Raw genomic sequence first — 18,210 nt, forward strand, 5'->3', positions numbered from 1 at the left:
GAGGCAGGAGCATCCCAAGTCCAAGGCCAGTCTGGGCAATTTAGCAAGAACATGTCTCAAATTATAATGAAGAAAAAGAAAGGGCTGTGGATAGAGCTTGGCTGGAAAGAGTTCAAACCCCAGTACCACAAAAATAAGTAAAATAAATTAAGAGCATATGTATATTAAATATATTTCAAACTATTATACTTTACTTTGAAGAAGGATATTTACTATTATACTTTATAGAAGGATAAAATGGTCAAATGAGTGAAGGATCATAAAAAGTTTTAGGACAATAAAAGTAATTTGGAGTCCTGTTTATAACAAGAACAATAAAGAAGTAGAGCCAGTTCTTGAAACAAATGAAGTAATGATACCAGGAAAGAAATAAAGCCAGGCACAGTGGCCCACACCTATAATCCCAGCAACTCTGGAGACTGAGGCAGAAAGATTACAAGTTCAAGTCCAGTCTCAGTAATTTAGTGACACCATCAGCAACAATTGTGATATTGATTTTCAAAATAAAAAAAAAGGATTGAGGTTGTAGCTCAGTGGTAAAGTTCCCCTGGGTTCAATACTGAGCACCAAAAAACAAAACAAGAGAAATCAACTCCTAATACATCTAGGCCTGGAAAATTAAAATTTCTTCAGAGATGCTCTGTGCCCTCTTACTTTTTCTCACCTTTTTTAAATAGTATTTTCCTTCTTAATTTTAAGGAATATTTTCAGATTAAGTACTATTTTCTTTAGTAGTTATAGAAGTTGAGTACTATAATTCTTTCCTATGATTATCTAACTATTCTCAGCAATCCTTGATGTTCCAGAATAATCCTGAATAGCCAAGTGTTTTTATTTCTAATGTTTAAAAAGTTTGATTCTCAAGTTCTTTGGAAAATCATACAGATTTCTAGAAATCAACAACTTGAACAATTTAATAAGCAGATGGTTTGTAAGTTCCTGAAATCATAATCACTAGAAATCAGTTTAGATTCACAAAGATCACACCATGTCAAACAAACTCATAACTTAGTTTACATGACTACAATCATGAATACAGTCATCTGGGTTTCAGGTAAGCATATGACAGTCTCTTACAACAAACAGAAGATCCAAAAAGAGAAGTCCAAAACAAGGACTAGGAAACTAGAACACAGAGGCCAAATCTAGCTCACTGCCTACTTTTGTAAATAAAATTTTACCAGTAGACAGTCCATGCTCAATTGTTTATGGCTGCCTTCATGATTCTAAGGACAAAGATGAGTGGTTGCAAGAGAAACCATAACTTGCAAAGCCTCAGATATTTATTCTTTGGCATTTAACATTAAAGTTTGTTCCAGATTTGAACAATACATGAAATAGTAACTGAAAATCTATGATGAAAAAGTTCTTTCATTTAACCTAGAAGAATGCCTATTAATATTTAAAATCTCATTTCCTATACTATATTTTTCAACCATTTTACTAAATAATTTCAAATAAAGCAATGTTTCTTGTATATATATATATATATATATATATATATATACACACATTATAAAAAGCTGGGTAAGATATTCAAAATATTATGTGTAAGAATTAGATTATTTTTAAATATCCGGATATTTTAGAACACAGCTACAATAACAGTATGAAATTGTCTAGAGATAAACTTGAATTCAATCTTACATTTAAAAAACTTAGCAGCATGAGGCAAAGAAATCAAAAACATAACATCATAATAATACTTCATAAGACAAAGTCCAAGGGGCTTCAAGTAACTGTAATCTCAGTAAGTATTACATGGGGATCAATAAAGATAATGCAGAAATTATAAAATAGGGTAGAGAATCAAGAAGATCAGAATCTCAGCATGATCAGACCAAATCTGGACTTCTGTCTTTAATATTAGCAATCAGTCTGAAAGCAAGGGGATCTGAAAATTAAGCCACATGAAGTTTTTTATGATTCTATTTTGTTTCATTTTTAACTCTCAGAAGATGATGACTTAGGACATGGAAAAATGCTATAAATAACTGAATTACTTGAAACAGTGTAGTCTGATGTAAGGGCCTTCAGAATATATGAATAAAAGTCAATAGAGAAACCAATTTTAGCTTTATATGAGACAGAAATTCCACTTAATTCAGTTTTACATAAATAAATAGTTTTATGAGAAACAAGTGCACTAGTGCCCAGAGAACACAAAATCACTTGACAATCTGTTCTTAGGATTCAGCATCTTCTAATTCTGAAACTGTTTTGAAATTAACTGTTTTTGCCTTTAAATAGTCATAGAAAAGGTGAACTTCAAGTATGGTACGAAGTCTCTCTTTTCCCTAATTTTTCAACAGTCAGCTCAAGGTCACTGGGGGAAGAGGAAGGGCAAAGCAAATAAGGTAGGAATTCCTTCAGGGTGGGAAAGGAAGAAAAATTGTGGTTTATCTCAGAGTATTGGATCCTTCGTGTAAAAATAAGTGTGTCTAAGGGTGAGGCACAGTCTGATGTTAGAGACTAGACCTATCAAGATAAAGAGACTATCAACATAACAAGCAGCTTTAGTAAACAGTGTTGGTGCTTAGTGGCTAAGAAAGACATTTTCATGGGAATAGAGCCTACCACGGTGTGTCAGGATCCAAGAAAGGGGAGAAGGGTATTTATATGGTGGGGAAGTGAGGCTTCAGGGGAGGCAGCATTATAAGATTGTCCAAGTTTGAGATGGATAAGGAGACTGTATATGAAAGGGACAGTACTAAGTAAAAAAGGGTTAAAGAAGGGACCAATGCCAATGGGAAAAAAAAGAGGTTGGTTATGTATAGGAGGATTGATTAAATAAGAAAATATATCAAAAAAATGGGAACCAGTTTTCCCACTGTCCAAAAGTGAGTTATAAATATGAAAAGACAAAGACTAATATGAATCTTAGTATTGGATTTGGATTAGAGAGATGAGAACTAATTACAAGTTGTGTGTGTGTGTTTATGTGTACAGATGGATGGGGTGTACATTTCATATATATACACACACAGCATGGCCTTTAGAACCAAGATCTGGGTGCTGAATGATTCCACTGCTGTTGGGTGTCACTGCTGATTATCTATACATACACACATTCCCTCACTCTGGGCTTTAAGAGTGAGGGAGGGGCTGTGGGTGTAGCTCAGTGGTACAGTGCTTGCCTAGATGTGTGAGGCACTCATTTCAATTCTTAGCACCACATATAAATAAATAAAATAAACATTTGTTGACAACTAAAAAAACAGAGGGAATATGTATACACTCACACACATGCCAGAGCAGTGTCACTCCAACAGCAATGACCTCATCTAGCACCCAGACTTTGGATTCAAAATCCAGATTTTGGATTCTAAAAAGATACTTCATTAAAAGGGATGAGAGTTTTTAGAGGAACAACTAATTCCAGAGTTTGAAGAGCTGATGCAGAGTACTCTGAACCTGAAATATCTAGTGTCAATAGAAAGTACTCCAGAAAAGACAAATACCATAGTGTCATTTATATGTTGAATCTAAAATAATCAAATTCATAGAAGCAAAGAGTAGAATGTTGTTACCAGAGACTGTGGGATGGGAGAAATGGGAAAAAGAAGGCCAAAGGGTACAAAATCTCAATCATATAGAAGGAAAGGATTTTTCTGTTTGTTTTTGTGAGATCTATTGCACAACATGGTAAATGCAGTAAATAACAATGTGTTATATATTTCAAAATGGAAATGAGTAACTCACAAATGTAAGGCCTAGCAGACAAACCTTAATTAAGTAATCAGAGTGAACATAACCACTAATAAAACACACTGAAAATTATATACCCATGTTCCATGTGGGAAAACACAATGAAAAGAACATAGCACAACTCTGATGATATTCCTGCTAAAGAATATAACTTGATTCTAATCAAGAGATACTATCAGAGAAATCTAAAGCTGTGCATAGTGATACACTCCTGTAAGCTCAGCTACATGGGAGGCTGAGGCAGGAAGATCACAGGTTTGAGGCCATCCTGGGCCAAGACCCTGTCTCAAATAATTTTTTAAAGGCTGGGATGTAGCATGCCTATCATGTGTGAAGTCCTTACTCCAAAGTATAGCAAGACAAAAAACACAAACCTAAAATGAGGAATAGTCTACATAATAGCTGACTTGTAATCCTCAAAAAAGTAAAAGTCAAAAAAGTCCAAGGAAGACTAAGGAATTGTTCCCAACTGAGAAAAAAAGACAAATGATAACTAAATAAAAAATGCTTGATTTTCACTAGATGATTTTGCTATAAAGGACATTACTGGGACAAAATTTGAATTGTATAAATGTATTAATTTCCTGGATTTTGACTGCCATACCATTGTACTGTAGGAGAATGTTCTTGTTGTAGGACACACTATGTTGGAAACGTATTCTCAAATTGCTCAGTAGCAAGGGGGTTTATTTATTGTACTTCCAACTTTTCTATAAGTCTGAGACACTTTGAAAGTAACCAAAAATATGTTGTCTTAATTTTAGAATTCATAATGAAAATAAGGAATTTCCAAAATAAAATGTAAGTGAAAAATCATTTTTTAATTTTGGTATAAAACAATGGGTGTATACACATCAGAATCAGGAATGTTTTCAAAAGAAATTCCAACCCAGGCCAATTAAATTTCTGGGGGTAAGATGTGGGCATCAATATTCCTTAAAAGCTTTCTAATAATTGCAATGTGCAGTCAAGGCTGAGAACCACTGGCAAGTGGCAGGTCCCAGAGGCCCCAGATTAGGCACCTTTTTTCTGTGGAGTCTTCCAGGCTTCTACCTGATGACTTTCTTAACTCCATCTTCCACTTATTAGTGTAATAGTTTAAATCACATTGTGCTGTAATAATTTGTTTACAATAGTTTCATTTCATGCTGAAACAAATTACTTCTACAACATGAGTCACTATCTTAGCTTTGTATTTTCACTACTTGCAACAGTGACAGTGCTCAGGCACATAACAGGTGCTTTAAAATGCTTATTTTTCTTTGGAATGTGAATGAAAACTTTATTTGCTCATTTCTTGCATTTGAAGTACTCATTGATGACATCCTTGGCCCGAGATTCTTTGCCATAGTCCTTAACCACTACACAACTACAACCAACCACTTTATGGGGTTTGCCCTCTTCGTCAATTTTACAAAGGCCTACCCATTCTCCTAGTTTCTTGTTGTCATTGACTTTAATTAGGTTGATTTTGTGCTCAGCACAAAAGGCCTCCACCAACTTGACATACACTGGCTCATTACAGTTGGATGTAAGCACACAAAGATGGACCTGGGTGCACACTTGCTCTCAAAGTCCAGATGCTTCTGCAACAAACATCAGCTTCATGTTCTACTAATTTAACATAATACTTGATTTACTAACTCCTACAAATGAAATGAGGCTTAGGATCCTCAAGACAAAGAGACTAAAGCCACAGCCTACAAAGAAAAATACGAAAAAGTGAAACTGGAAGAAAAGGAAGAGAGAAGGAAATGGACTCAATTTCTTCCCTTAAGTAGCTTATAGCCAAGAAGGAGGACATATATGTAAACAAAAAGTTATCAGAAGGGTGTAATTTTGGCTTTCCAAACTTCTTTTTCTCTGCCTGTACCCCAACTAAACTCTCCTGTGAAACCAAAGTATGTTCTTCAAAATTAGCTGTACTTAGAAGTACCAGAGTGAACTATACATGTTCTCCTTCTAAAACTATAAAATTCAAGCTACTTTTCTTAAAGTGGTTTGAAACTTTGCATGTTTTTTTTTTCTTGAAGGTAAAAGATTCTTGATGGAAAAAAAGAGAAACTCCCCTCCCATTCTGGCATTTGCTTAAAAACATGGAAATATCATGGTTACTCTGTAAAGCCAAGAATTTTCTGTCTTCAAATATCAGGAATTATAAAATTTACTAAGATACTAATGTATTTAAATCTGAGGCAGAAATGACACATGCTATTATACAGTTTAACTAATTTTAACACTTACCTTTTCTGTACAGATTGACACTTTAATATCCTGTTGAGATATTTCATAATGTTGGATATTAACAACATAATTACCAGCCAATTTCAAAATATCTGCTGATATATACTCTAATACAGCCACAATATATAGGGACACATGATAGTCCACTTTACACCCCAAATCTTCCTGTGGGGAAAAAAAATAATTTAATTCAAAACGATAAGCAGTGTTCAGTATCAGTTAAACATTTTAAAAATTCCTATTTTTTGCTTATAAAAAACTTTCTATAAGCCAAATGTCTCAAATTCTGGGTATCACAGGTTAAAATAATTACCTTTTGATCCCAGTGTTATGGACTTAAAAATTTTTTAAAGATATCTGATTTAATAAATCTGATTTCTTATCAAAAAGAATAGTTGATTCTAATATAGAACTTGTGGGCTATTCTTCACTGAAACCTCTTAACACATTACCTGAAACCCATTTGACAAATATCTCCTTTCTTCAATGACCTTGTTTTAAACCAGGATCCCCTATTATAATACTTTCCACTGGAAGGAAGGATATGTGTTTGTGTGTGAGTAGGGGGGATGTTCTTGAAATTTCTTTGAAATGGTCTTCAAATCCATGTACAACAACCACATTCTCAAGATTAAATAATACTCTTTCACTTGCTATGTGGAAATATCTGTATCAAAGATTAACTGTAAAATTTTTATGAACTCACAGTAGCTTTTGACAATACATATACTGTTTTAATCAACAAAAACTTAATAATCATAGCCAAATACATAAGAAGCAGATTAGGGTAGCATTCTTTGGAAAATACCACAAATGTGTTACAATGCATTCTATTATTAACTTTTAATATTATTTGAAAGCAATCATAATTCATCAGATCACATTTATTTTTATTTTGTTCTTTGGGGAAAGGCAGTGCTGAATATTGAATACAGGGCCTCACACATGGTAAGCATGTGCTCTACCACTGATGTATATCCACAAACCTTTTTTTATTTTTTACACATATTAGTATACATATATGTATGTATTAGTACAATACACATGCAAGTGCACATATACATTAACAGACCATGCTACATTAATACTCCATAAATACACCAATGCTGTATAAATAATTATTTGTTAAAGAATTTCCAAATATTTCATCTTATTACCTTCAATAAGGCATGAATTTTGTCCACAGGTAGTAAAAGAGAATTTCTGAATTTTTGTTTCTCTATGGCAGATAGTGCATCAGCAATAGCCCATTTGTCAATTGGATGAGGAAAGGTCTTTCGAACTCTTTCCTGTTCAGATCATTGCAATACCATTGCAGAATTTTAAAAAGTGTTCACAAATAGAAAATTCATAAAAAATTCAACTTTAACATGAATTTTGGTGCAAAAAGAGAACACCAATAAAATATGTTTACTATATTAAATAAATTTTTATGTCAAAAAAGACCAATAGGACTATCAAGATTTTTCACATAATTAAGATGAACTGGAGACTTGGAATGTAGCCCAGTGAGAAAACACTTGTCTAGTTAGTATGCATAGCACTGCAAAAGTAAAAAAGATGAACTGGAAAAAGGAAAAGATACAATGTACAGGAGATTAACATGAAATAGTATATCATGATTTTAAGTTAGGTTTTTAGAGTTAAGATTATTTACCTAGAAGAAGTTATTCATTCAGTATTATCAATTATTATGCAGTCTTTCTTCTTTTGCTTATCTTAGTACTTTAAATAAAGAGAATTTGCAAGTACAGATATCACAGAATCATGTGCATGCAGGACCTCAGAATGACTGTGGAAATACAGATTTTGGCAAAAATAATCCAAGCCTGGGTAGTTCACCTAATCTTAAATTTAACCAGTGATTGACACAAACAATGAGAACTACTTTTACCTGAATCAAACTTCAATTTAGCAAAGTTTCTTACTTTTAAAATTATATTCTCATATTTTAGCAAATTTAGATACTGAAAATTATTCTTTCTTTTTATTTATTTAAAGTTCAAATCTTGCAGTGGGGAATATGGAAACAAATGCTTTAATTCCAATGGTCCCAGAAAAAATTAATAACTCAAATAGATTTTTCCTTTATATTGCAAGTTGTTGCTTTATTATAGAAATCTTCAAAAGAAAGATAATGTAAATAGTATAGTTAAAAAGTAATTTTTAAATCTGTACTAGTATTTCTACCATTCTAAAAATACTCCCACATAACTGAGGCAAAACAGTACTGGAACACTAATGCACACATATTCTTTTAGAGGTACATGTACTTTAATCAATTAGTAAAAATCCTTAGGAGGTACATTTATCTACTGAAATAATATTTTTTATGCAGTAAAAGACACAGACCTTAAGTTTACTATTGAATGGGTTTGTGGGGGGTGTTTTGTTTGTTTTGTACTGGGGATTTAACCTAAGAGCACTCTACCACTGAGCCATACTCCAGTCCTTTTTATTATTTTCATTTTTTTATTTTGAAACAGAGTCTCACTAAGTTGCTTAATGTCTCCTTAAGTTGCTGAGGCTGGCCTTGAACTTGTGATCTGCTAACCTCAGCCTCCCAAGCCACTGGGATTATACACATGCACCACCATGTCTGCCCAATTTGACAAGTTTTTAAATGTTCACATTTTTGTATCCATCTTCTAAGTTAACATGTAGAACCTTTCTATAACTGATTTTCATCCTTCATAGGCAACCACTATACTGATTTATACCACCATCGGTTTTACTTGCTTTAAGTTCTTAACATGAAATCTTATAATAAGTAATCTCTTAGTTTTCTATGAATTACAGCTATGTGATAGCATGTATCAGTAGTTGCTGATAAATATTTAATTTTAGGAATTTACCACTTAAGAATTGAACTGCTTAGACATTCACATATAAGACCCTTCATGAAAATATATTTTCTTTCTGTAGGGTAAACACACAACAGAGAACTGCTAAGTCATACAATAGATATTTAACTTTATTAGAAACATCTAAACAATTTCCAGAAGTTGTTACACAAGTTTATACTTCCACAAGCAATATAAAGAGTTCCAGTTGCTCCATATTCTCACCAACATGTGGTATAATTAATCTTTAATTTTATAGCTTTTTGTTGGTGTGAAATATGTCACTGTGATTTTTATTTTTGCATACTAGTGATTGTACCCTGAGCCTCACACATACTAGGGAAGTGCTCTACCACAGAGCTGCACTCCAGTTCTCTCATTGTGACTTTAATTCCTATTTCCCAGATGACTCCTGAGCTTTAGTACCTTTTCATGTACCCACTAGCTATTAAATATATCTTCTTTTATGAAATTTCTGTTCAAGACTTTTGCCCATTTGGGGGAGGAGGGTATATTTTTTCTTATTCATTTGCAGAAGTTTTTAACATATCCTGAGTACAAGCCCATTGACATTCATACATATTACAAATACCTTCCCTTAGTATGGGATTTACACTTTTCACTTTCCCATCAATTTTATTCTTAATAAGTTACTGGGTTTTGAGTCCTCTCCAAAAATACTTGCCTACCCCTGCTGGGTGTGGTGGTACACACCTATAATTCCAGCAACTCAGGGGATGAGGCAGTAGGATCACAAGTTAGAGGCCAGTCTTAGCAAATTAAGTGACACACAGTCTCAAATAAAAAATGAAAAGGGCTAGGTATGTAGCTCAGTGGTAGAGCACCCTCAGGTTCAATCCCCAATACAAAAAAGGAAGACTAATCCCAAGGTAAGAAGATATTCTCTGGCATTGTTTTTCTTGAAACCTTATAATTTTTCATAATTTCAGTTGTTATATCGCACATCTATAATCCCAGAAACTCGGGAGGGTAAGGCAGGAGGACTGCAAGTTCAAGGCCTGCCCCAGAATCTTAGCAAGGCCCAAGTGACTTAGTGAGGTCCTATCTCAAAACAAATAAAAAGGGCTGGGGATGTGACTCAGTGGTTAAGCACCCCTGGGTTCAATCCCTACTACCAAAAGAAAAAAGAAAAAAAAATGGCCAAATATATCACATATAATTTCAGTGGCTTTATTATTCATAATAATATAGAATAATACAGATCTATATACAAAAATTAATTTGCATAGTAATTCCATAGCTTTTTGAAGTAACAAAAATAATTTTTACCTGGACATCTTGAACAGTCCTTGGTTGGGCCATGCATAATTTATTAAGCAGCTGAAAAATCAGTTCTTCAATATAATAAAGAGACTCTTCATTAGCTGAGAGATTTGGATGAACTTGTTCCTGAACCTTAAAATAGAAGTTCTCAATCACAATACTGGTAAAATAATATGAAATGAATGAAAAAAATCAAAGCAAATATTATATATGAATAACATTTTGCTACGATGGGTAGTTACTGTAATACAAACATAAATCAAAATGAAAAACTATTTATTGGTTCATGTAAATTTCCTTAACCCACAGAGCAGTGGTTCTTTATACTGTTTTTGGATCTTTTGAAAATCTGTGAAAAGGCAATTGAGTGCTCTTCTCTCTAAAACCAAAAGGCATGTGTCCTTGTCTGTGTATTTCTATACAATCCCAAAGGAATCGTGTATACCCTGAAGCCAACTAATATAACCACCTGGTCATTAATCCCAGTAATAGAGGTACCTCTGGAAACACACATACTATACAAATCATACAGACGCTTTATGAAGTAGGTGCTACTCAACTTTTATAATGGCCTGTGTTGCTTATTGTCACCACCTAACTATACTAAACCCTTTTTGTTTTTAAAATTACTAAAGCTAAAACCTAGTAATTTATCCTAAAAATAATCCAGTTTGACTGGATATAAGAAATGCTATAAGTAATATCACCTACTATAGAGTAGGTGTCTTATCAATACTTGTCAACACAAGTATTGCTTTAAACTTTTTATGGCATGGTATTAAAAGGATATCAGTGCCAATGACAAAGAAACAAAAATCCCTGAAATCTTTAATAGTCTCATAGTTACTTTAAAAACTTGAATCAGTAATTACATCCATCCCACAAAGAAAACAGCATGAAATTGATTATTTCATCTAAATTCTCAAATTTTAAGCACAAAATCCTCCCTCATATCTGGATCATGAACTCATTATGAAAACAATGAATTCCAGTTAATGAATGACTTATGATTCAGGCTTTACCATTTCCTAACTGGTACATCCTTGAACAAAATCAGTACAAAACATTAGCATAAAATACAGCATTATAGCCTCTCCTATTGTGTAAGTCTTAAGAGATCTATAATGATATCCCTTCTCAAAATGCCAATATTAGTTATTTGTATGTTCATTCTTTTCTTGATTTAGTATCTCCAAAGTTTATCAATTTTATGAATCTTTTCAAGAATCAACTCTTGATTTCATTGATCCTCTCTACTTTGTTTCATTTATTTCTGCTTCATCTTTATTATTTCTTATGCTTTTTCTGTTCTTTTGCTAACTTGCTGAGATGTATACTTAGCTTATTATTGTTTAAACTTTCATCTGTAATATGAGCATTTTCTCAAAGAGCTACTTTTGTTAAAATCCACAGATTTAAAAAACATTAGTTGTAGATGGACACAATACCTTTATTTTATTTATTGAGTTTTATGTGGTGCTGAGGATCAAATCCAATGCCTCACATGTGCTAGCAAGCATTCTACCACTGAGCCACAAACCAGCCCAAAATCCACAGATTTTGATATGAAATATCTTTGTAAACATCCAGTTCAAAATAACTTATAATTTCTATTATGTTTTTCTAATATACTTTAGAATCTAGAATGCCGGGGTCCAGCCCTAGCAGGAGTCCATGGGTTCCACACCGGTAAACGGGGCGCGGGGAGACAGCATTGGCAATGGATGGAGAATGAAAGACACAGACTCTAGTTCTGGTGCAATCAATCCCACTTTATTCTGGGGAAGGTTGGGTTTATATACATTTTTCTTCAGGCTATAATGACAATCTTGTGGTTAATATTAAAGAAGTTTTCAAAGAATAGGCAGAAATTGTTTTTAACAAGGAACAGAAAATTATGAGAAAACAGTAACCTTACAGATTATCCTTACATATTCACAATTGTTTTAAGAATATCTAACTACCTCAGTGAACTAATACAATATTTACTTCCTTAATATCTAAACTCTATGTGACCTAAGACTATTCTTAATATTCTCGTGGTTAAAACAATAGACAAGTAATCTCATGTGACTATCTCTACTAGGTCCATCTGGTTAATATCTGAATTGCTGAGTTAAGGGATACAGGAGGGCAGCGGTCCCAATTGTAATTGTGTACCAACGTTTATTATAGGGGTGACATATTCTTTGTAGGAAGGAAGGAATGTTGTAGAACCTTATTCTCTTACCTCACCACCACACATGAACAAAACCATCCTTAAAATTTAACCAGCCTGTTGGAGACAAAGGCAGATCTACAACTATTTTCTCCAGAGGCTTTCAGGGACTCAGTGTACGGTTGCAAAATTATTTTTAATTTTGTTAGTGGTAAAGACCCATTGTTTTACAGATTGTAGGTAATATTTTCTGGAACTTTTGTTGTATTCCCTTCGTCCCCTTAAGCAATCCATTCAGACTGAAATGAGTAATATATTATCAGAGAAAACACCATGCTTTGGAGCAAAACATCCGGCAATTCCTTTTAGGATGAGCCTTTGCAATCATCCTCCAGAGGATCTTTGTCAAGCACTGGATGGAATTCTGGACGCCCCTGCACTAGAAGTGAATTTCTTAACTTCTAAATATATGGGATTTTTTCAGCTTATTTTTTTATTGATTTCTAGAATAATCACCTGTTGTCAAACATACTTTCTATAATTTCAATTTTTTAAAATTTGTTGGAACTCAATATTATAGTTCATTATATGAGCCTACTTGATTTCATTGACAAACTCATCAAACATGTAAGGAATAAATACAAAATCTTATGCAAACTCACCTAGAAAAGAGAAAAGCACTAAGATTTCTAAACTCATTTTGAGACTACCCTTCATAGGAACACTCAAAAAGAAGTGAAAATTATAGGCTCTTTGTACTCATGAACCCAGAAACAAAAGCCTAAACAAAATATCAGTCAACCTAAATTCCATAATACATATATATATATATATATATATATTATATTTTTTTATTTTTTTTTTTTTTTTTTGCAGTGCTGGGGATTGAATTCCGGACCTTATGCTTTAATATATATTTTAAAAGACTATATATAACATGACCAATTTGGTTTAACCCAGGAAGGTAAAGCTGATTTAATGCTAGAAATTCAAGTAATATAACTCAATAAGTTAGCAGATTAAAAGCTTAAAATAGCATCATTTCAACAGATGTAGAAAAAGTATCCGAAAATACTTCCACATTCATCATAAAATCTCTCAGTGAACTTCCTTAATTTGACAAAGGATCTAATGAAAAAGGTAAAATAAAATTAAAGTTAATGCTAAAATAATGAAAATGTCCTTTTGAGAACAGGAAAAGGGCAAGGCTATCATCATTTCTATTCCACATTGTACTGGAAATCCTGGTTAATGCAGTAAAGTAAGAAAAAGAAATAAAAGTATACGAATTGGGAAGGAAGAAACTATTTGCAGATACTTTGATTGTCCCTTGTGATAGTTGGATTTGGGGAGACTAGATATTTGGTTATGCATTATTTCTGAATATCTGAAGGGATTGTAGATAAGATAAACCTTTAAATGGGTAGAATTAGTAGACTTCCCTCTCCAATGTGGGTGGCCTCATCTAATCTATTAAATCCCTGAATAGAATTAAAGGCTGAGTAATAAAGAATTCTTTCTCCGCTTGATTGTATTCAATATAAGTCTTCTGCATTTGGATTGGGACTCAGACAGGAACTATGCTACACCGGGTCTCCAAATTCAGATCTTGGACTTCTTAGCCTCTGTAATTGAGCCAATTCCCTTATAGTAAATCTCATTTTAAATGTCTCTCTGTGTATGTGCATATATACTATTAGTTTAGTTTTTCTAAAGTCTCCAGACTAATACACACATATAAGACCAAACTATTGTACAGATAAGTTAATTCAAATTCATAAAAACTAAACTTTCATATCTATCTATCAGCAATGAAACTAGGAAATAAAAGGTTCAAATAATAGCTTTTATAGTAGAATAAAAAATATCATGTATTTTGGATTAAATATTACAAAAGAAAATGACCCCTCAGGAGAAAATTATACTATTAAGAGAAACTAAAGTTCTAAATACATGAAAGAGAATACCTTTATGATTATCAGACAATATTATAAATATATTAATTCTCCACATGAAGTTCACAAATTACAAACAAAATCAAGCAGGCTGTTTTTCTGAAATTTATAAGATAATTTCAAAAATAATATAGAAAATGTAAAAGGCTAAGAAAATCAGTCAAGTACTCTTAAAGTAGAACAAGTATTTGCTCTCCTACTTGTTATAATTTACTACAAACCTGCAGCAATTAATGATATTGGCATAAGCAAAGAGAAGTAGATCAATAGAACAGATGAGAAGGTTCAGAAGCAAGATCACACACACACACACACACACACACACACACACAACCTTGACCTAAACAGAAGTGACACTAGAGTATGGCAGTGTGTAGACTGTAGAGAGGTAGGCAAATGGATGAGTAGTGCTGAACAATTAAGATATCTATATGGAAAAATATCAAACCGAATCCCTACTGCATACTTTACAAAACAATCAATACTTGCTGCCTTTCAGACCTATTAAATACATATTTAATAATGTTCTAATGATGTCAATAGATATCTTCTTGACCTTAGGATAGAAAAGGACTTCTTAAATAGAACATGTAAGTTCCCAACCATAAAAGGAAGGGCTAACATTAACACTTTAACTACATTTAACTCAGATTCATCAAAAACTGCCTTAAAGAAAGTAAAAGTCAATTATGGAGATAAAGATGTATGTGACACATAAAGCAAAATGATTCATATCCAGAATATAAAAAAGACTTTTAAAACTTCAATAAGAAAAACTTATCAAAACGCTAACAGAAAAAATGGGAGTGTGGATAGGGACATACCTCAGTAGTAGAGTGTTTGCCTAGCATGAACAAGTCCCTGAGTTTGATGTCCTGTCCGCAAAATAAAAATAAAAATAAAAAAAGAACCTAAAAAAATAAATAAAATAAAATAAAAATTACTTAAATGAGCACTTCACAAAAGAAGAAATTTAAATAGTCAATATACATACAAAGGTGCTCCAGTTCTTTAGTAAACAAGGAAATGAAACTCAAACCACACTGAAAACTATTACCCAGTCAGGAAAATTGAAAATTCTGTTATTACCAGATGTTGGTGATTATATGGAGCACTAGGAACTCTCCAACACTACTACTAGAGCATTAGATGTCTCAATTGCTTTCAAAAACTTCACCATTATAAACAGACATGAGCCACAGGACATTCTGTTCAGCAACAGATCACATATATGACTGTGATTCCACAAGATCATAATGGAACTAGCCAGGTGCAGTGGTGCATGCCTACAAGTTCAGCTATTGGGAGGCTGAGGTAGGAGGACTGAAAGTTTGAGGACAGTCAAAGCAACTGAGCAAGACCTAGTCTTAAAATTTTAAAGAGTAATAATAATAATGGGCTGGGCATGTAGCTTAGTGGTAGAGAGCCCCTGGGCTTAACGCCCAGTACCACCAATAAATAAATAAAGTGGAACCAAAAAATTCTTCATACCTAGTGAGGTTGTAGCTGTCCTAATAATGGACTGGGCATGTAGCTTGGTGGTAGAGAGACCCCAGGTTTAATGCCCAGTACCACCAATAAATAAATAAATAAAGTGGAACCAAAAAACTCTTAATACTTAGTGAGGTTGAAGCTGTCCTGATGTCCACATAACACACTGCTTAAATGTTTGTGGTGATGTTGGTGTAAACAAACCTACCATTCTGTCAGTCATATCAAAGTACAGCACATACAATTCTGAAAAGTGCATAATATTTGACAATGATAATGAACACCTGTATTATTGGTTTGTATAGTTACCATCCTATACTTTTATTTTTCTTTTAGAGTATGTTCTTACTATTTATTTTAAAAGTTCATAGCCAGGTGTGGTGGCACACATCTATAGTCCCAGCAACTCAGGGGCTGAGGCAGGAGGATGGCTGAGGCAAGAAGATTGCTTTTACCCAGGAGATTGGTGCCAGCCTAAGCAGAAGCACATCTCTTCAAAAACAAAAATGGTAAGTTTACTATAAGAAAGTATGCATTAAGAGGCCACAGTAAGCCATTAACCAATATCATCTAGGTTTGCGTAAGTATACGCCATGATATTCAAACAAGGAAAAAAATCACCTAAGGATGCATCTCTCAGAACGTGTCCCATCATGACTGTATATATATTCTCTAGAGTTATGCATCTAATAGAGTAGATATTAGTCACATGTGGCTAATGAACACTTATAGTGTAGCTCCACTGAATTGAAATGGGCTCTGAAGAGTATAAAGCACATAACAGAGTTCAAATATTTAGTATAAAAATGTCAAGTATCTTAGTTTTTATACTTATTACAAGCTGAAATTATTATATATTTATTAGGCTAAATAATATGTTACTAAAAGCAATGTCTATTCTTACTTTTTAAACATGGGTTGGAGAGAATTTTAAATTATATATGTAGTTCACATTATATTCCTATTATACATCACTACTCTAAAGAATTGAGCTCACTCATTTGCCTGAAGACATGTACCAGGTTTATAAGTAACATTATGAATTATACTTCCCAAACTAAAAAACAATTCAAATATCCATCTAGAGTAAAATAGATATATTGTGGAATATTCATAGAATGGAATATGTTAGCAAAAACATAACAGTAGTAATGAACAGCACATAAAACGTGGATATATCTTCAAAATAATGTTAACAGCATAAAGTCAGATAAAAAGAGCACATATGATGGATTCTATTTACAAAGTTTAATGTCAGACAAAATTAAACTATGGTATTTAGAGACACTAGATTAGATGAGAACGTTATAAAGATAAGCAGTGACTATCATAAAAGTGGGCAACCTTTTAGAGAGATTTAATGAAAAAATTGCTGACAGTGTGCTGTCTTCTAACACAGTGTACTGGGTGAGAGTTAGATACTGGTGTTCTTTAAATCATATATTTATCCTTTACACATTTTTTGATTGGATTACAATTCACCATAAATAGGATTTAAAAAGAGAATCATCAGGCAAAGAGAAAATCAAGGAGTGAAATTATCAGTAAGTCTAAATGACCATCCTAGTACCCAGTTCAATGAAAAAAATTAAAATGTCAGAATTCTGTACAGGCACAGCAGCATACACCTATAAAACCAGCTACTTAGAAGAGTGAGGTAGGAAGATCACAAGTTCGATGTCCACCTCAACAACTTAGTGAGAATCTGTCTCAAAATTTTAAGAAATGCAAATAAAGGGCTGGGGATACAGGTAAAGAGTACAGTGCTCCTGAATTCAACACACACATACACACACACACACACACACACACACACACAGAGCCAGAGCTTCAGAGACAGAGAACACAGGATTGGGGGGCAAGGGAGGGAGGAAGAGTGGATTATATACAAGCAGAAGACATGAAATAGTTCCAAACTTTAATAGAAGCTAAAACACAATGGTTTCCAAACAGAATTCAAGATTTCAACAAATTATCAATCATTTGTCATAGTAACATAAAGATGTTCATGGATATAAGAAGGTAAAAACCTTATCTCCCATACAATCTTTTTCAATAAGCTTCTGAAGGTTGTACTACACTAAAATGACTATGAAAATCTAGAAAGAGAAAAATCTGGGATATATAAGAAATGAAGGAATTGATGTGGAAGATTGGCCAGGAAGAAATGAAGGGAAACTATAGGATGAGAACTATCTACTAACCAGATTCAGGTCAGAAGACTGGGAGAAACTCTCAAGAAAACAAAATGGATAGAGTACCTGATGAACTAGAACTCTTGAGAGAATATTTAGAAAACTGGTAGAGAGTTTGAGTTTGAGAATCAATACGTAGAAAACTGTTCAAATAAGAAAACAAGAGAATTATTGCCACCAGTCAAAGCAAAAAGTTAGAAAAGAAAAAGTGGTTTAATACAAATAGCAGGAATAGTCATAATGATGTAAGCTTTTAATATTATTTCAACCAAAACTAACATATAACCATGAGCAGGGAGGCAGAAAGTATGCTTGTGTGGTAAGGTGTATGG

The 18,210-nt window shown here is 33.2% G+C and overlaps 1 protein-coding gene across 1 annotated transcript in view; it reads right to left on the reverse strand.

The window, feature by feature from the left end:
- LOC124974041 (son of sevenless homolog 2-like) overlaps positions 1-18,210 on the reverse strand; it is a 93,248-nt gene that overhangs the window by 57,544 nt on the left and 17,494 nt on the right. Inside the window, 3 exon segments of the mRNA XM_047537615.1 lie at positions 5,953-6,117; positions 7,110-7,241; positions 10,086-10,239. Coding sequence (XP_047393571.1) covers positions 5,953-6,117; positions 7,110-7,241; positions 10,086-10,239 — 451 coding nt within the window.

This window comes from Sciurus carolinensis, unplaced genomic scaffold (assembly GCF_902686445.1).
Source record: "Sciurus carolinensis unplaced genomic scaffold, mSciCar1.2, whole genome shotgun sequence".
Taxonomy (NCBI): Eukaryota; Metazoa; Chordata; class Mammalia; order Rodentia; family Sciuridae; genus Sciurus; species Sciurus carolinensis.